The following is a 20,280-nucleotide window of genomic DNA, read 5'->3' as shown; positions in this document are numbered from 1 at the left end:
TCATCCTCGGGGGGCGGGGGGGGGGTTAAAGAACAAATGAGGCCGTAGAAGCTCAGAAGCTGTTTGTCTCCTCTTTCCAGTGCAACCGACAATCACCTACATGAATAACCAGACAGCCTCCGAGTTCGACGAGCACGTCACCCTGACCTGCGAGGCGTCGGGCGACCCCACGCCCACCATCTCTTGGAGTTTTGATAACAGGCCCTTCTCCGAAGGAGAGCAGGTACCCGGTTGCGTTGTTTTATTCTTTTTAACAAACAGCATGCAGGGGATCTCAAGGGTGCGCATCCAAAGTGTTGACTCTGCACCGTCGTTGCTTCCTGGCAACGTATGAGGCGTTGATCCACGTTGAGATTTCAGCGGGACGCGACCCTGAAGAGGTTAACGTAGTGAAAGGCTTAAATCCAGCCGCCTTCTGCCTCCGCATCAAAGCCTCTGCAGAGCCTGCTTTCATGTACACAGCCTCTCTGTGCGGTTAAAACCTTCACTAATATTCATATATTCACCCGTGCAGTTCTCCTGAAGACTCGCGGTACCCGACTTTACATCTTTAATAGCAAATACCAGTTCATTATTTCTTTTACCAGTTCATTATTTATTTTACCAGTTCATTATTTCTTTTACCAGTTCATTATTTATTTTACCAGTTCATCATTTCTTTTACCAGTTCATTATTTCTTTTACCAGTTCATTATTTCTTTTACCAGTTCATTATTTCTTTTACCAGTTCATTATTTCTTTTACCAGTTCATTATTTATTTTACCAGTTCATCATTTCTTTTACCAGTTGATTATTTCTTTTACCAGTTGATTATTTCTTTTACCAGTTCATCATTTCTTTTACCAGTTCATTATTTCTTTTACCAATTCATTATTTCTTTTACCAGTTGATTATTTATTTTACCAGTTCATTATTTCTTTTACCAGTTCATTATTTCTTTTACCAGTTCATTATTTCTTTTACCAGTTCATTATTTCTTTTACCAGTTCATTATTTATTTTACCAGTTCATCATTTCTTTTACCAGTTGATTATTTCTTTTACCAGTTGATTATTTCTTTTACCAGTTCATCATTTCTTTTACCAGTTCATTATTTCTTTTACCAGTTCATTATTTCTTTTACCAGTTCATTATTTCTTTTACCAGTTCATCATTTCTTTTACCAATTCATTATTTTTTTTACCAGTTGATTATTTCTTTTACCAGTTGATTATTTCTTTTACCAGTTGATTATTTCTTTTACCAGTTCATTATTTCTTTTACCAGTTCATCATTTCTTTGTTTTATTGGCTTTGTTTTTTGAACGTCGATGTTCGGTCTTCCGTCATTGCTCAACCTTTTGCCGTTGTTCTCCGGCATTGCTGGGATTGGCTGATGCATCATGCATCATGCATCATGCGTCATGCACCATGCGTCATGCATCATGCGTCATGCATCATGCGTCATGCGTCATGCGTCATGCGTCATGCGTCATGCACCATGCGTCATGCACCATGCGTCATGCACGATGCATCATGCGTCATGCATCATGCGTCATGCATCATGCGTCATGCACCATGCGTCATGCGTGGTGGAAGGGGGCAGCAAAGATTCCCATGAAACCAGTTTCCTGGAATTCAGTGCCAACCCTGACAATGAAATCTGCCTCTCTTCAAAGGCCAATCGCTCCGGAACGTGAAACGGTAGGAACACACTGTTATTCACGTTGGAAGAAGAGACTTTACTCTTTCATTTGATACGTTCGGTGTTTGCATAGTCATGGTCAGGAATATTCTGTGGGGCTTGGAAAATCGGGATCAATGAGCGAAAACAGGGACACTGAAAGTGGCTGGCACGTAAAGAGTTAACATTCCACTCTTATCACTTATTAATCACCGGCATTTAAAAGGGAATCATAATGTGATGAGTGCTAATTGGAAATTCAGCAAAAATGAAGTCCTGATTGTGGAGACCTTAATGAATTACTGTCGTCTGAAGCCTCGAGCTTCTCCCTATCGCCGCGGCTCACGCTGCTCCGGCTCCGGCTCCGGCTCCGCATCGGAGGCCAGTGGGCCGTGTTTTACTTTTCTCTTTGCACGTTAAACCTCAAGAAGGTCACGCCTCGCCGTCTATCCCGGGTGGGGGGGTTCCCTCCCCGTCCTTCAGCAGCGGTGGATTTCGAGCTTTGGCTGCCGGACGTGGTGAACACTTCAGACGTGTGAGCTCTGAATGCCGTCATTTCCTCCGTGACGCCGTCACCGGCTCATTGAAACGGTTTCCTTCTGACGCCACGCGGCCAGCAGAAGCTTCAGAGGCGTGCCGCTCTGAACCGTTTACAGGATGATCACATGACACCTTCCGGCTCTTTGGATAGGGTGGGGGCTTCCAGAGACAGGAAGCGGATCCTCCCAGAAAGGATGCTGTCAGAGCTATCGGCTTTAATAACGCTTATTTATTTTATATTTATTTTCATTACTTTTTATCAGTTGCGCTGTGGCAGAGTGAGCCCTCCCTACCCCAACAGAAGCAGCAGCGCGTGCGGCTGCGGCATGACCTCACTTCCTGTCTGTGACACTAAAGGTTGAATGCCGTCAATCGGGGCAAGACAGGGAAGCTTCAAGCTCGCCGCGCGACTATGTCTGCGGTGCGGAAGTAATATTAGCTTTATTGCTAAAATGAGCTGCCACCAAAGTAGCAAAGTAGGCGGGGGGGGGGGGGGGGGGGGGGGCATATTAGTAAATCTAAAAACAGCTTAACATATGAAACAAAAAGACATCAAAGACAAAAACATCTGAATAATATTGAGGTTCTTGTTAATCGTCATTTGGTGAATTGTAATGAGAGTAATAACAGGACATTATGGGCTGGATAACTGTGCAGAGTGCCGTTGACGAGGACTCCCTCTGTTATTCTGTGCTGCCTAGCGACGAATTAAAGTAAAGGTCACCTTTGAGCAGTCAGCAGAACTTCATATCCGCGGTCTTACATCCTCACAGAGTGTTTGTGCATGTAAGCTGCACCATTCCTGGAGACACCTGTCCTGTCCTGGTCTGTCCCAGAGGACACAAGGACACTGGGTTATATCGACGTCCAGCAGCGTCTCAAAGCTCTCAGGGAGGGGGTTTTCTAACAGAAAGTCAAGTCTGCTGCGCTGCTTCAGCTGCTTCAGAAGCAAACACAGCAAGCTGAAAGCACTCTGGAGCATCTCGAGGGACGCGGTTAAAACGAATAAAAAATAAATCTTTATTACCGTCACGAACAAGAAGGTGTTGGAGGCTTTGTTTTTCACAAGGAATGCTCGAGATTGGAACTATTGCTGGTGATATTTGCATCAGTAGGATGATAAAAAATAAATAGGTGTGAAGCGCCGCATTATGTAATAACGCCGCATTATGTAATAACACCACATTATGTAATAAAGCCGCATTATGTAATAACGACGCATTATGTAATAACGACGCATTATGTAATAACGACGCATTATGTAATAACACCACATTATGTAATAAAGCCGCATTATGTAATAACGACGCATTATGTAATAACGACGCATTATGTAATAACGCTGCATTATGTAATAACGCCGCATTATGTGATAACGCCGCATCATGTGATAACGCCGCATTATGTAATAACGCCGCATTATGTAATAACGACGCATTATGTAATAAATCCGCATTATGTAATAACACCGCATTATGTAATAACGCCGCATTATGTAATAACGCCGCATTATGTGATAACGCCGCATTATGTAGTAACGCCGCATTATGTAATAACGACGCATTATGTAATAAATCCGCATTATGTAATAACACCGCATTATGTAATAACGCCGCATTATGTAATAACGCCGCATTATGTAATAACGCCGCATTATGTAATAACGCCGCATTATGTAATAACGCCGCATTATGTAATAACGCCGCATTATGTAATAAAGCCGCATTATGTAATAACGCCGCATTATGTAATAACGCCGCATTATGTAATAACGCCGCATTATGTAATAACGCCGCATTATGTAATAATGCAGCATTATGTAATACCACATTATGTAATAATGACGCATTATGTAATAGCGCCGCATTATGTAATAGCGCCGCATTATGTAATAACGCAGCATTATGTAATACCACATTATGTAATAACGCCGCATTATGTAATAGCGCAGCATTATGTAATAACGCAGCATTATGTAATAGCGCCGCATTATGTAATAACGCAGCATTATGTAATACCATATTATGTAATAACGACGCATTATGTAATAGCGCCGCATTATGTAATAATGCAGCATTATGTAATACCACATTATGTAATAACGCCGCATTATGTAATAATGCAGCATTATATAATAACGCCGCATTATGTAATGAAGCCACATTATGTAATAACACCACATTATGTAATACCACATTATGTAATAAAGCCGCATTATGTAATAACGCCGCATTATGTAATAACGCCGCATTATGTAATAACGCTGCATTATATAATAACGCAGCATTATGTAATAACACCGCATTATGTAATAATGCCGCATTATGTAATAACGCTGCATTATATAATAACGCTGCATTATGTAATAACGATCATTATGAAATGGCACCGCATTTTGTAATAACTTGCCGCATTATGTAATAATGCCGCATTATGTAATAAAGCCACATTATGTAATAATGCCGCATTATGTAATAATGATCATTATGAAATAGCCACACATTTTGTAATAACTTGCCACATTTTGTAATAAGTTGTTACATGTTGCACCAGTTACAAGTTACAAAATGCAGATGTGAAAAGTTTTTTTCTAAAGAAAATGTAATAATTTGGGGCATTATGTAATAAACCACAAACTAATTTGAGAAAAACACACATAATGTGAGAACAACATTGATTTTAAGCATTAAATCATGACTCATAACTGAGAATTTGTTTTAATAACTCTAGTGAGATGTTGCATTAGTTAAAACATATTCAAATGTAAATGTGTATTATAATAATACACTGTTTGAAAGTTCAGAGACAAAAGGTGCACTAAATGCATGTTACGGACACAAACATTAGACACACACACATCTGGAATATGTTAAAATATTGTGTGAGTAGAAAGCAAAAAAATATATATATATATATATATATAATAGAAAAAGCTTTATTCCACTTCCATTTGTGTTGATGCAGCATAGATGTCATTTTGGTGGTTTCTTACATAATACGCCAAATTATTACATTTTCTTCATAAAAAAAGTTTAACCAATCTGAAAGTTTAACATCTGCAGTTTGTAATAACCGGTGCAATATGTAACAAGTTATTACAAAATGTGGCAAACTTTATTACATATTGCGTTCAAGAATTTTGTTAAATAATGTTGCGTTATTACATAATGCGATGTTATTACCTAATGCGGTGTGAGGTGTACAACCTTTATTTTTTCAGTGAGATGTTTCACCATGTCTTTACCATTTCCAGATATATTTGATCAGATTCTTCTTTTTCCTAACTTGCCTCAGTTTGGTTTTTATTTTATAAATATCATTAATTATTATGATTATTTGATAATAACACGTATGGATTGATTAAGTCATTGAATTCATTACGCTTCCTTTAGTTTCACCTTTTTATTAAACGGTTATATTTTTGACGTCTCTGCTTCAAACCAACCCTACGTTGCGTGAATACGAGGAGCCTGAGCGTTGGGCCAGACCAAGTGGCCAATCACCGTTAGTAATCTGGGATTACCGAGGCAATGCGTTCTCCCGAGTGTCTAATGAAACTTACAGCATCTCATATATCACGTAAATGACCATGTTTAGTGGCGCCTCGGAGCTCATAAGAGATTTCCCATAGTGTGTCTGTGAGCTGTGGGATAAACATCATGTTAGCTCCCATCAACATCTGATAACATCAGAATCTTTGAAGCTGACCTCCCTTTTCTCCTCGATTCATGTCAGGAGAACTGCCAACAACCAATTGCACTGATTTAAAGACGTGTCTCTGAAAGGAAGCGTCTGTTTATCTCATTAGGCTCGCTGGAGACTCGGTGATCCCGGACCGGATTCGTTTCTCGGAGCGGGAGTGATTTTCTGTTTTTGAGTCTGTCTTGAGTCTGTCTTCTATGCGGTTAAGATGAAAGAGTTTGTGTTCACTCACACTCCGTTTACACTGCAGGGCTGAATGCTCAATTCTGGTTTTCTTTGTGAAATCCAATTTCTTTTTGCGAGTTCGTTCACATTTCCAATTAAACCCGACGTTTCGACAAAGAAACGTGTTTGTGCGGAGTCGCACAACAGTGACGGATGTATATGTATGTTGTGAGTCAGTGACGAGTAGTGGCAAGAGATCGGATACGTATCAGAATCAGAATCAGAAGGTGTTTATTGTCAGTGAGGGTTCACAGACTAGGAATGTTTCTCAGTGAAGTCGTGCTACATGTAACAGTAATGACAAAATACAAAAAACATACAAGTACAGACACATCACAAAACAGCAGCATCAGGAGTGGATACACAGATGTGTATTAGCAGCAAGGGCTGGATTAAAAATTATCATATTAAGGACCATTTAAATACGACCCAAGTGGCCTGGGTCGTATTTGAAAAAACCGGATCGGTGTCGTTCAGATCGGATACAGGTCGGTCGCATAGGGACAAAAAAAATCGGATTTGGGTCACTTCACCGCGCAGTGTGAACGTAGCCAAACCTTTTCTCTGACAGCATGATGGATCCACATTTGGCAAATCTTCACCATAATATCGATGAATGTTTTTAAATTGAGCATATGATGCAGTAAAAGCTAGAAAAAAAAAAAAAAGCATGATCCACCAACAAATCCTTTGGAATAAAAAAAGAAATGGAATAGATTTTTTTCCAGACTCTGTTGTACGGACCAACCAAATGTTTCTGCCGGTGGCGCGTCTCAATTTCATTCCAACGCCAGGAAAAAGGAAGCATTTCCACAAATAACATTTCACAGAATGATCAATAATGAAATGTTAGCCACACTAGAGTCAGGCTGATTAAACACATTTTACTAGCTCACATTACCGGCCTGGGGACATCGTCCACCAATCACCAGCCGACTGACGCCTCGAGGATTATCAGTTGTGACTCATAGATTTTCCCATTAGCCGTGCCATTCGTGGCTGCCAATCAGCGGCGGCGTGCTCACGGCGCAGCGCCAGCATGGCAGTCGTTAATCTTATCATCCACCTGCAAGACGGGACTCGGCTGTCCCCTCGTCCAGTTGTCACCGCTCGTCTTCCTGCGGTCGCCTGTAATCAGAAAATCTTTATCAGTTTTTTGTGCTGTTGCTAATTCCCATCTGACGCTCATCTATTGTTGGTCGATTTCCTGTTTGTCACATCCTGTCCTCCGGACATGTTTTAACTATCCAAAATGACGTGACCGTCTCATTCCGGCAAAAAAGAAAAAACAGTTTTCAGTCTTCAATACATCGAGAGCATATTTTTCAACCCGTGAAATTAGAAATATCTGTTTGTACACTAAGCGGCGTTAAGTGGTGCGTGCCGGGGTTGCGTCCGCAAACCAAAGCTTTAATGAGAAGGCGGACCGCCATGATGAGGAAGCCTCTGATTGGAAAGGCTCCCTGGATGCTGCTTGTAGCGTCCTCATAATTAGTTTCAGTGGCCCGTTTTCCTCCGTGTGCAAACGTATCCTCCCTTATTACAGCGCGTTAATGAAGAAGCACCGGAGGGAAGCCGGCGTGCTGCTTCAGTTTGGCATTTTGACCAACAGATGAGCTGCCAATCCGGAGACGCTAACCGCCGCACACCCATCCTATTAGCCGCGTGTCGGATTCTGATATTGCCCTGTGCATATATAATTAATCAAATCCACTTGCTGAAAAACTCATTTGACCTTTTCCAACGAGACAATAAATGGTAAATGTCATCTTTGCGGCTTTTCTTGTGCACAACATCCGATAATCCGTTTGCAGGTTCCTGATGTATAAGTCATGCATTCTGCAGCCTGTTGGTGTCAGAGCGCCCGTCCTTCAGGCAAGCCTTAGTTTGCATTCATTTCATTAACGTATGAAAAGCGAGGCACAACTGGATTCCGGTAATCGATCATTGAGCATTGTCGCCGCCAATTTGCGTGAATATTACATTACTTTTGCGCAGTGGGCTTATTTTACCATCACCAATGTGAAGCCAAAGCAGAGGCACTGTTCGCTCTGACGGATTACCAAGCTCACCAGGATGTAAGTGTCCCCTTAAAATTAATGTAAATCGGAAACTCCATGTAAAAATGGAAAAACGCCTTCAGGTACATCCTGCAAAATGTGCACGTTTGTGGTCGGCGCTCACTGAAGAATTATCCCTCCGGTGGTCCCTCAGACATGCAATCTGGTGCTTTTGAAATCTTAATTTGCACCACTGTGTTCTTTATCTTTGCCTCCTCTGTCCTTTCTAGGCTTCTTGGACGCGACCAGACAAATATGAGGTATTGCTACTAAAACCTGGTAGCCTAACTCTAGGGGTGATACCCCCACCCTGCAGAGTAGACAACACCCTTTTTTGTTTATTGGACTAACGATGTAGACGATAGTCTCATAGTACGGTACATTTAATCCATTTAGTTCCAGTACGCATTCAGCTGTGCCTTAATTACTTGTGTATTTCTGCTCCAAGACAGTCCCAGTTCCTGAAAGTGGGTGTTCACTTCTTTGTGCATGCTGTTTCCTCCTACTGTACTTCCTGGCAGGCGATGAAGCAGGTTCCTGCTTTGGCTTGAGTGCTAGCGTGGCGCTAATTTACCATTACTAATTCTTAACAGAGCGGTTTTAAATGTTTGCAGGCTTGAATATCCAACCAGGAGCGTGCATGCTTGCTTTGTAATCCGACACATACTACAGTAGCTTCAGTCAGACATCAACCCTCACGGCATCCCACGAGTTTCCCTGCCGTAGCGTTTGATTCAAGCACAGCCTCTGCAAACTGCCGTCTGGAGTTGAACTGACACAAGAGAAGAAGCAAACTTTTTTCGCTTTTTGTTCTCCTGTAATGGCTTTTGCATGTCATTTATTTTAGTTCACACAAACACTTCATCCATCTGTCCCTGGCCCCGCCCCGCTGTCAAATTTTAGAATCCATTGTGGCCCGCGAGCAGTAAAAGCAATCGTGTGCTAGTGAAGTAAGGAAAAGTTAGGACAAGTGTGCATTAAGGTTTGCCACGTATTAGTAAAGGTATGACGACCTAGATACACAACAAAGATGCTAACAGCAGCAGCTCCGACAGCATCAGGGGAATCAGAGATAATTGGAACGTTGAGCAGCTTTATCCCAACTGCATTTGCTATTTTAAGGCGTTGCTTGGTCAGTAAATACATTTATGAGTAAAGTAGAGTTCGTTCTCAAGGGATTTGCTGTTTTGAGTGCTGGGAAATTAATTTGAGACCTGATGTCATTTTCCGGTGATGTTGGTCAGCTACACATGTTGTCCCATCACAACAGCGGCGAGATCAACAAACATGTCTTAACACAGCGACTACTACTCTACCGTACTCTCCACTTCAGCCTGTCCTTTGCATTGTCCTCCCTCACTACGTCCATGTGTCTTCTCCTGAGTCGTCCTCTAGTCCTGTCCTTTGCATCGTCCTCCCCAACACCAGCCACTCTCATGTCCTCCCTCACTACGTCCATGTGTCTTCTCCTGAGTCGTCCTCTAGTCCTCCCCAACACCAGCCGCTCTCGTTAGCGACTTGTCCGGGCATTCCCATTCACACGTTAGCGACTTGTCCGGGTAATCCCATTCACACGTTAGCGACTTGTCCGGGTATTGCCATTCACACGTTAGCGACTTGTCCGGGTATTGCCATTCACACGTTAGCGACTTGTCCGGGTAATCCCATTCACACGTTAGTGACTTGTCCGGGTATTGCCATTCACACGTTAGCGACTTGTCCGGGTATTCCCATTCACACGTTAGCGACTTGTCTGGGTAGTCCCATTCACACGTTAGTGACTTGTCCAGGCATTCCAATTCACACGTTAGCGACTTGTCCGGGTATTGCCATTCACACGTTAGCGACTTGTCCGGGTATTGCCATTCACACGTTAGCGACTTGTCCAGGCATTCCCATTCACACGTTAGCGACTTGTCCAGGCATTCCCATTCACACGTTAGCGACTTGTCCAGGCATTCCCATTCACACGTTAGCGACTTGTCCGGGTGCGACTCCTTCCTGTTTCTCCTTCTGGAAGAGAAGACTGATGCTGCCCTCAAAAGTTTTCAGGAAGCTCCTAAAGACCTTCGATAAACAGTGAATTGTTCCAGCCACATCTGCAACCTGCCCTAGTACCCCCTCTCTGGATATACCGTAATGCTAATGCAACAAATGTTATTAAAACATGTATAAACCTTAAGAAATGCCTGAAATATTAATAGACTCATGGCAGCTTGAAGGAAGACCTATCTCCTGTTTGTCTGCCTGGAGGGGGAGGAGTTCTTGCTGTGTTTTTACTTTTCATTATTGATGCCTGTTTTTTTTGTGTGTGTTTTACTGCTACCTTCTGTAGCATATTTCCAAGCATACATCTCCATGGGAACATTTTATTCTCTAGCTGGCAATGTATTGCGTATGCAAATCCGGGGTCCTGGATGAGAATATAAATCGGAGGGTGAACAGAGAAGAGCAGCAGAACACGGAGAGCCGTGTCCTCTGGCCTCATCTTTGCGTTTGCTAGACACAACGGGGCGGCGGCACGTCATTAAGAATGCAAGCGAGTCCACGGCGCTGACGAGCACACACCTGCTTACGAGTGCCCGTGGCAACCCTTGGTGGAGGTTCGGCGAAGCGGGCGGCCCAATAAAGGCGGCGGGAAATAAAAAGGTTTAACAAGCCATTTGTCTCAACTGCAATTGTGGCGCTCCGCCTACGATTAGACTGTAGACCTGCAGCCAGACTGCGAGATGCGGGGGCTTGAATCGACGTTCAGCAGGAGTCGGCGGTTTATTGCAGGCGCTGCCTTCCAGGCTGCCGCAGAGTGAGACTTACTGCTCCCTACAAGCGTGAGAGAGATAAGGCTTATTTCACAATGACATTTTAATGATTTTACGATTGCTCTGGCGACCCGAATTCCTCTGCAGATACAATCACATTCATCCCGAGCCGACGATGAGGCTTGCAAACAAATTCCAAACGTGTTCGTTCATAAATCCCCGTCTCCTACCAACCTGTGTCTGGCGTTCAGGAATATATGGACTAATACCATAGCTTTAGCTTTATCATAAAAAATGAAAGCTACCACCCCCCCCCCCCCCCCCCACACACACACACACATGTCACATACTGTAAGTCAGCTGTCAATCATCGCGGTATCACAGTTCCTTTGATTTTTCTAAGTTGGAGGGATTTGAGTTCAACTCCGAGTTCATGATCTATTTCTGTCTTTTATCCCCCCCCCACCCCCCAATCCTTTCTTTTCTGCAGATGCTCTCAGCATAAATTCACAGCTTCTACGTTTGCACGCCGGATGGAGTAGCGCATGTCTTCGTTTTCTGAAATGATTTCTGTGTGAGATTATCGTGTCTCTTCTTTCTTTTTCAGAACATCGATAGAAATATCGTGGTGCGCAGCCACGCCCGGGTTTCGTCTCTAACCCTGAAATACGTCCGGTTCACCTATGCCGGCCAGTATCTCTGCACCGCCACCAACTCCATCGGCCAGGACAACCAGTTCATATTCCTCGAGGTCCGCTGTAAGTAGCCTTTCTCTCTCCTTCATGTTGACGTCAGAGCAAACGTTGACGGACAGGTCAACTTGGAAATTGCATTTTTGAAGATTTTTGTCAATCGAACATACGAGTGGAGCCGAGGCGGACCGAAGACACACGGCGTGTCCCCGAGTAGGTTCAGTTTGAGTTGGCCTGCCGTAGCGCTGCGCACCTTTTTCGCTTCGTGTGCATGTTTTTATCGATTTATTCTTTTGAGCTCTTCGTCATGGATCTAATCAAAGGCAGCAGACGCCTGGCGAGGAAAAGAGGACAGCAATGAGGACTGTCGATGTTTTGGTACGACTTTGGTAAGCGACGAAGCCGCACCGCTAGATGGATGGTCGGAGCGTTACGGCTGCCGTAGTCAGGAGCCTGGCGGAGGGATACGTACCGGTGCTGTCCTTCAACATAGTATTACTCGGGGAGTGATACGTACCGATGCTGTCCTTCACCATAGTATTACTCGGGGAGTGATACGTACCGGTGCTGTCCTTCAACATAGTATTACTCGGGGAGTGATACGTACCGGTGCTGTCCTTCACCATAGTATTACTCGGGGAGTGATACGTACCGGTGCTGTCCTTCAACATAGTATTACTCGGGGAGTGATACGTACCGGTGCTGTCCTTCACCATAGTATTATGGCGTGCTGACGAAGCGTATTTCCAACTCGAGGCTGTCGGTCCCGCAGCAGAACACGGGAATAGAGCAGCAGCGAGAGAATCCAGCATTAATGAATCAATGGAGGAAGAGGAGGAAGCAAGAAGAAGACCTGCAGCAACTCGGCTCCTGCGATCGGCGACTCCGTGCGTGCCGATCTCACCGATACGGTCTAAACCGGAGTGAAGCAAACTAACTAGCTAACTAGCAAACTAGCAAACTAGTTTATCATCGTCATCCCGGGCGGGTTAACCAAAGAACTCCAACCGTTCACCGTTAAACTGCGAGCTGCGTGGGAGCGCTGGACGACAGAAGGAGAACACACGTTCACCAAGACAGGGAGGCGACGCCGGGCGAGTTTCATCTTGAGAATAAGTTGAATAACGTTTGACTTATCTGACTGTTTTGTTTCGCTTAATGCGACAAACAAGTAGTTGCTGCTCGGCTGAAGGAAGGACATTAGTGCCGGGATCGAAACGCTGAAATGACTCAGAGACGTTTGTAAGAAGCATAACGTGAATCTGTGTTGTGTTGTGTTGTGTTGTGTTGTCCTGGTGGTTAACAGCTGCTGCAGCCTCTCCCACTCATCTGCCTTAAAATGAAACGTTTCAAAGCTGCTAATCTTGAGAAAGAATGTTTGTGATCAGTGGTAGATGGTGAAGTTCAACCCACTGACCGGGATAGATGGTCAGTCCATGATGTGCACAGCATTCCACGAGTATTTTGTTCTTGATATGAAATGGTGTAACTGTCCCACAGCCGTCCCTGTCAAGGTAATTGTTTTGTCCAATTAGGTTTTTCTCCTCACCCTGAGAACTTTCCATGGGTTTGTTCATTTGCTGATGCTTTTAACCTGCAGGCAGGAAAATCAATAGCACTCGCAATGCAATAATACGTGTAAGAAATCAGGTCTTTGCAGTCAAGAGAAGATCAGGACTTCATGCCCTTCACTCAGGTTTGCCTTGCGTGGAGAAGTCTCTGAGATCTCGCCTCGTGTTTGCAAATGGGAGATACTGATTTTTGGCGTCTTGATTGATGGACTTTTAAATCCTCAAAAAACAAAAAACTCATTACATGAATGCCATTCCCTCATGGCTAATTTGTCACGAGAGTCCCGGGAGAACATTTGCCGCTGAAGTTTGTGCCGACTGCAGTCCTCTGTTGCAAGTTGCCAAGTGGTGTCTGCTAAATTGAATCAGCAGCTGTCGCAGGTGAAAATATCAATTTATATTTTCCTCCGGCTCTTCTAAAATTAGTCCCAAAGATACTTTTTCCCTGGCATACGATGCAAAGGTTGCACCGTCCATCTGTATCACCGATTCTCTAGAGTAAAAATTCTTTGCGTAATAATTGCTCCAAGCTATTCGATTATCGAACGCTCACCAAACCGTTCCAAACGCTAAAATGTCGTAAGGAATTGGTCCGAACTGTTTCCCAGCAGTGTTTGTCTTGCTGCCGATATGCGGTTGAGGAGGGAGAGCGAGCAGAGCCTGCTGGGTCAGTGGCGCCGTTTTGATTTGTCACCATGGAAACAGAGGTCTCACTTCTGACACAGCCTTGAGTGTTCAATGGCTGCCCAGTCTTGGAGAGAGAGAGAGAGAGAGAGAGACACCTCTGGGGAGGTGCGGTTCTTATTCTGTGATGTATCGACAGGTAAAAGGTTGTAAATGAAAACTTGATCACGGTTATCGGTTTCCACTCACACGAGGGAGTCGACCCGGGAGATTAGTTGTGGATTTAAACGCCCTTAAATTCAGCCCCCGCACTTCCTCTTCATATTTCCACGTCGACTTTGATGTGATGGAGAACAGGGAGAAAAAAGAAACGTCAAAAGAGAATATCAAGCAAGCTCAGCTGCGTTTCGACATCAGTGTCCTAGCTTGCGCTTGGAAGGACGTGTCTGTGAATAACGGATGCCAAATTGTCTTTTATCTCATTTTAAAATCTATCCAATCTGTTCCCACATAAATAAAGTCAGTCTTAATTGGATTAATATTCCATGCTGTCGATGCAGCAGCAATTTGCTCCAGATATAATCACAACACGGCGTTGATGGAGTTGCTTTAGCGCTCGCGGTTAGCCAGGCTAATCAGTGAGTAATCAGGTTGCTGATTCACTCTTACCAAGCAATTACCGATAAGAAAAGGTGCTTTGTCTCCTCCCTATCGCCCCCACCCACTCCCACAACGGAGACGTTATCCAGGCATGGGACTTTCCCCCTGATGGGATCTGCCCACAGCTTGATCCCATCAGGGGGACTGAGCTCGTCTCCGTTTGCTGCTGAAGCGCCGGCAGAAACGTGTTAAAATGTGTTCTGTTTTGATCTCTGCTGTTTCAGCAGCCTGAGGTGTGCAACGGTCTGAAGGAAAGCAGGGCTTGAGCTCCGAGAAGGTCGTTTCCAGGGCAGCCGTGGTCCCATCTGTCCAGCGGCAGACCTGCCAGCATCGGCGTCTGGTCCCCGCTATCTTGAATCCGGTTGAATTTCTGTTACTAATATATTATACCTTGAAAGACAACTATCCCTTCTTCACCCTCTCATGGGCATGCTTAGTCTTTGATGGTCTAGGCCAGGGGTCGGGAACCTATGGCTCTCGAGCCATATGTGGCTCTTTTGATGATTGCATATGGCGCGCGCGCCGATAAGACAAAACATTCTCACTTGTTTTAGTCCGTCCATCGATCTTTTACTGCTCGTGTCCTGTCAGGGCTGCAGGAGCAATCGTCCATTATTTTAATTGGATGATTCTGGCCTGCGTCGGCTGTTGCTGGGTAAAACAGGTAAACGCCCCCTTTCTAATCAGTCTGATCGGTCATAAGTTCAAAGGTAACCCTTCGACGAAGAAGATGGCGAAAAGAAAAAAAGATGACGAGTATCGTACATTTCAGGACGAACGGAAAGAATTCACCTTCGTGGAGAGAGCATCCTCTCTGCCCCCCCCCCCCGCTGCCCCCCATCGGGTCGGACTGTTGGCCTTTGTGGAGAGAGCATCCTCTCTGCCCCCCCCCCCCCCCCCGCTGCCCCCGTGGGGTCGGACTGTTGGCCTTTGTGGAGAGAGCATCCTCTCTGCCCCCCCGCTGCCCCCCGTCGGGTCGGACTGTTGTGTGTTTTTGGTCCCGCGCCCCGTCTCTGATCCTCGCCCGTGCTGACGGCAGCTGTTCGTGTTCCCAGGTCGTGTGTCGTGTTTGTTGTTGTGAGTAACTTGTTCACTTGTGTCTGGATCTTATGTTCCTTTTCTTTGTGGCACCAGACGGTCGCCGTCTGTTAGTAGAGCTTGTGTTGCATTTTATTGTGAAAAATCACAGAGCGGAAGCGCTGCCACGGCTCCGCCCTGAGCCTGGGCTGCCGCTTTAAAAGTAGGCCGTCATCCCGTCATTAGGGGTGGGCGTGGCGTGGGGCGTGGCCAGCTGTGTGCACGGTGGCAGAGTGGACTTTGTTTGGCTCCACCTTAATTCCAGATTACTACTATTTTAATGTATTCTTACCTGGGACCTTCTTTTGGAATAAACGTGTGAAAAAGACGGGGCCCTGCGTTTGCTTCAAGAGGGCATCGCTTGCTTTTTGGTTTTCTCTCGGCTGTGTATTATTACGTTGGGCTCCAGCCCCCCCTCGTCCTGTGTGCAGCTCCAGGTGTAAATGATCAGTTCAACCATCGCACCGTCTCTGTTCTCTGCTTTCTGGGGTCCGCTCACGTTAGTCCGTACGTTCAGAGGCTTATTATACTAGTTTATTACCTGCTTACCGGTAATCAGAGAGTTCACGCACACCCCGAAACCGTGAGTCAGCTCAGAAAATAGGACTGAAAGACATGAGCGTTGCAGGCGATGAAGCATTTATTGACTCATCCTCAGATATCGATCCCAGTGGATCCGGGTCAGACTGGGTCGGGGTCGGGAGGGTAAGGGGTCGCGGCGTTTCTCAGAAGCCCACTTCACTGGAGCATTGCTGTGATGTGAGCTGGATTCAGTAACAGGAAGCCACTCGTCTCCTGCGCCAGAACGCGCTGTTCCTGGTCACCCTCATAAGGCCCGCGCCGCGGTGATGGCGCTCAGCCATGCGTGACATCGCAGAACATCACTGCCTCTTCCCACAAGTCACTCGGGCAAGAAAGTGGCAGTTTGATGCCCCATAAAGAAAGCAGGGGTAGTTTTAAAAGCTCAAATCGCTGTCAGAAAGCACCGCTATTAGAATAGACTTATATTTTACTATTTGGATTCCAGATTCAGCCAGCATTCAGTGGCAATGGGTTTTTTGTGTGTGTGGGGGGGGGGGGGGGGGGGGGGGGGCGACAAAGCCATCAAACTGAATTATCTAACTGGCAGCAGTGATAAGATTTGCTGAGAAGAGGAGCTTCAGGAAAGGGGAGAAATCTCACAAATGCTTTTTCTCCTGCAGCAGACCCCCCCCCCCCCCCCGGCTGCTGTCGAGTCTTTCGGGTGGGGGTTCAAGGTTTGCTAATAACGACCGTAATAATGGGATGTTAGTATGTACAGCCAATTAAACGCCGTTCCCTGACACATGTCCAGTGATTACGCTTACTTTAGATTCACGTTTCATTTCCTGTCTATTTAAGTGTCGCCTGGATTCAACGTGAGCCGAGTGTTTATCGCTGATGGCCGCCTCCTGCGCGGGTTTCGTGTTGGGATGTTGAACGTATCTGCTCTCCATTCGTTGCTTCAGATGTTCCGAAGGTCCTCGGTCCGGTGGCTTGGTACACGTGGGAGGGGAACCCGGCCAACATCACCTGCGAGGTGCAGGCGCACCCCGGGGCTTCGGTGGTGTGGCTCAGGGATGGACTCGAGCTGCCCTCCACCAACTCCAGCAACATCAAGATCTACAACACGGGAACCATCAGCTACCTGGAGGTCTGGCCCACATCCGTTTGAGATGATCGTACTTTTATAGCAATCCTGCATTAGGGATGATAATAGCAGACAAATTGCTGAGTACTGAGAGCTGGATAGTACGTTAATGAAGTACTGTGTAGTGATTAGATATCTGTGCATCTGCGTAACGGCCGCTCTCCAAATCAATTTTGATTAGCCGCAATTAAGTAGCTAACAATGTATATAATCAGATCCTTCCGGAGTATATTTCTACTTCTTGTTTACCCACAATGCTTTTCACCACATGAGTTGGTGCTTCTCACTGTTTCTTAGGTTACTCCTGATTCTCAGAGTGACTTTGGAAGCTACAACTGTACAGCAGTCAACATGATGGGCAAAGAGTCGCGAGAGTTCCTCCTCATCGAAGCAGGTTTGTGCACTGGAACTTCAAGGGTTGCTCTGGAGCCCGTTGCTCTGGAGCATGTTGCTCTGGAGCCCGTTGCTCTGGAGCCCGTTGCTCTGGAGCAGGGGTGTCAAACATACGGCCCGCAAGGAGGTTTTGTCAGGCTAGGGGGCGCTGTGGAAGTTTGAGAGACGTTTTCAGGATTTTGGTGAACCTGAGACAGAACTTCCTGTTTTTGCTCACCTTTCACAGTTAAAGCTTCTGATGTGTCGACATCCAGCTAGAAATAATTGATCTGCAATGTGACGCATTTAAAATCAATACATTTGCATTATTAAGAGTGTTAAACGACCAGCATTAAGATCGTTTGGATACTTTCAAAAGGCTCTTCATGGATTAATCTACAAAGTGGCCAACTTGCAAGTTGATTGGTTATTTATTGGTTCAATTTAATTTCCATTCACTTTAAACTACAGCTGCCCGCATTGTTGATTCTAAAGGCCGGAGGGCAGATTTTAGACCCCTGGCAACACATGATGGCTGAATATGATTGGATAAAAGCTTTAACACAAATACCAGCCTTCCAAATCTCAACCTGAGGCTGGAACCAGTGCAACCAAGAGGAACGCTAAGTAATGAAGAATATAACTATGGGGAATCATTTAATATATCATGTATAATATATCAAAACTAAATGTATATTTTGATTATGTTTTAGGCCAGCAGAGAAGGCCTTGCTGGCCCTGACGGCCCACCGCTGCGTGACACAAATAACCAGAACACTTCTGTGTTTTGTTGGTGTTTACAGTGAAAAATGGGAACTTTTTCCTCAGAGTGCTTCAGGAAGGCGCTTCTATCTGATCCAAAGCATGCATCTGAAATGTGTGCATACAGAAAGTGATGTTCCCTTTAAGAACCACCTGTTTCAGATTAGTTTTAATTGCAGTGGAGGAAGCAGCTCAGCGCCTCGTCTCAGTAAATGGGCAAACCGCTGCCTTACAATATTTGCTTTCCACATGAGAATGTTAGTATGAGACGCCCGTGCTACACACCATTGAGGCCCTCTAGGAAAGAGTCGGCATCGTCTTAATTTCCTGTCTGCCTCTCTCTTGCAGACTTGCATAAATGGATCAGAGTCCAGCGTTGCTTTGTAAACTGTCGTGACTGCAAACTAAAATTTCAGCCCGATGGCGGCGACACAAGGGGAGGGGCAACATACCGTATCGTGGACAAACGCTACGGGCCGGACACATTGATCGCCATCGTTAAGCCCTCCTACTGAAAGATAAAGGAGAGATAGAATATGGCGTCGATAGAAGACGGCTAAATTATACAGGCTGACTCCGTTCTTCGAAAGGTGAAACCGCCTCTCCAGACTCGGCCAGCCATGTCGAATGGATCTTCAGCCATTCGGTGACCACGGACCTGCCAGCGGCGCGGATATGAAAGGCTCTGATTGAGACCAGAGCATTATCAATCAGTACCGCAGCAACCGGATCAATACGAGCCAACAACAGAGCTCCTCTAATGCTTTTAATGTGAGTGCTTAATCACACATAGTCTTTCTAGCCTGCGTCGTAAATGACTCCTCTTTTCTCATGCTGGAGGCTCGGAGGCTGCGGTTCAGCCTTTTGGAGCACCTATGCTGTAAAAGCACGATAGATTTACATCCAGATGTAGACCAGGGAGGCGAGGAGGGAGATGACATCCATATATACCGGAACCATAAAGCATGAACACGATTCCATATGGTGCATTCGCTGATTCGTATTGAGCTACATGGCGACAAGATGTAAAATAAGTAAATGCATTTTATTTATTCATGAAGTCCTGCTGAAGGCATATTTGATATTGTCGTAAATTTGCGCGGAGGAAACAAAGGTTTGCCGCCGCCTACTGTATTACCACCTCTATATCCTGCCCCCCCCCCCCCCCCGGCGTCGGTGAGCACGATCGGTATCTACGGTCGTGGATCAAACGCCGCCGCAGTAAGACTTTTAGAAAGAGACAAATTTGAGATGACGCAGATAAACTTGCATAAACCTGCAGTTAGTGGAAAACAACAAGCTGGGTTGAGCTTCAAGATTCTGCTAGAGGCCCAGTGAATGAGCACCGTGCTAGCTGAACAGCTAGCACGGGCATAGCCTGTGTCAGCGGAGGCAGACGATATACATCCATACACCTTGTCTGTTGCAGATGTGCCTGAATCCCCACAGATGTGGCTGGTGCTGCCTTTCTCCAGCACAGCAGAGGTTCACTTCAGAGAACCCGAGTCCACGGGAGGAGCGCCCGTCATCAAATATAAAGTGGAATGGCGTTTGCCCCAGAGGGACTGGAGGGCCGTGGAGTACAAAGCCGAAGACGGTGAGTCGCCCGTCCCGCCAGACGGATGTCGGCGTCTGAGGATTCACTTGCCTATACACATCCCATGGAAGTGGCTGCATGGGCGGTTTCCTTTCCTTCCGTCATCCCTAAACAAATGAAATATCCACCAACAGTGCTGCAAACACTTCAGTCGGTGTTAATGGTTAGTCCAGATGTTAGCCCAGGAGGAGAGGTGGTGCTCAAACGTAGCCCCCACACCCCCGAGGCTTGCTATGAAGGAGGGGGCTTTTTTTGGTCCAGTCTGTCACATGGGGCGCCTCATCGATGCCTCTGAAGGCCCGCCTGT

General features: G+C 45.6%; 1 protein-coding gene across 1 annotated transcript in view; it reads left to right on the top strand.

Annotated features, from left to right (window-relative positions):
• ncam1a (neural cell adhesion molecule 1a) overlaps nt 1-20,280 on the top strand; it is a 62,464-nt gene that overhangs the window by 10,391 nt on the left and 31,793 nt on the right. Inside the window, exons 8-13 of the mRNA XM_068744835.1 lie at nt 81-223; nt 8,421-8,450; nt 11,557-11,707; nt 17,061-17,245; nt 17,540-17,636; nt 19,806-19,973. Of these exons, the coding sequence (XP_068600936.1) occupies nt 81-223; nt 8,421-8,450; nt 11,557-11,707; nt 17,061-17,245; nt 17,540-17,636; nt 19,806-19,973 (774 nt within the window). The remainder of the gene's footprint in view (nt 1-80; nt 224-8,420; nt 8,451-11,556; nt 11,708-17,060; nt 17,246-17,539; nt 17,637-19,805; nt 19,974-20,280) is intronic.

The sequence above is a fragment of the Brachionichthys hirsutus genome, chromosome 10 (assembly GCF_040956055.1).
Source record: "Brachionichthys hirsutus isolate HB-005 chromosome 10, CSIRO-AGI_Bhir_v1, whole genome shotgun sequence".
Classification (NCBI taxonomy): Eukaryota; Metazoa; Chordata; class Actinopteri; order Lophiiformes; family Brachionichthyidae; genus Brachionichthys; species Brachionichthys hirsutus.
Note: the sequence above shows the minus strand (reverse complement) of the source record. Positions and strands in the feature narration are given on the sequence as shown.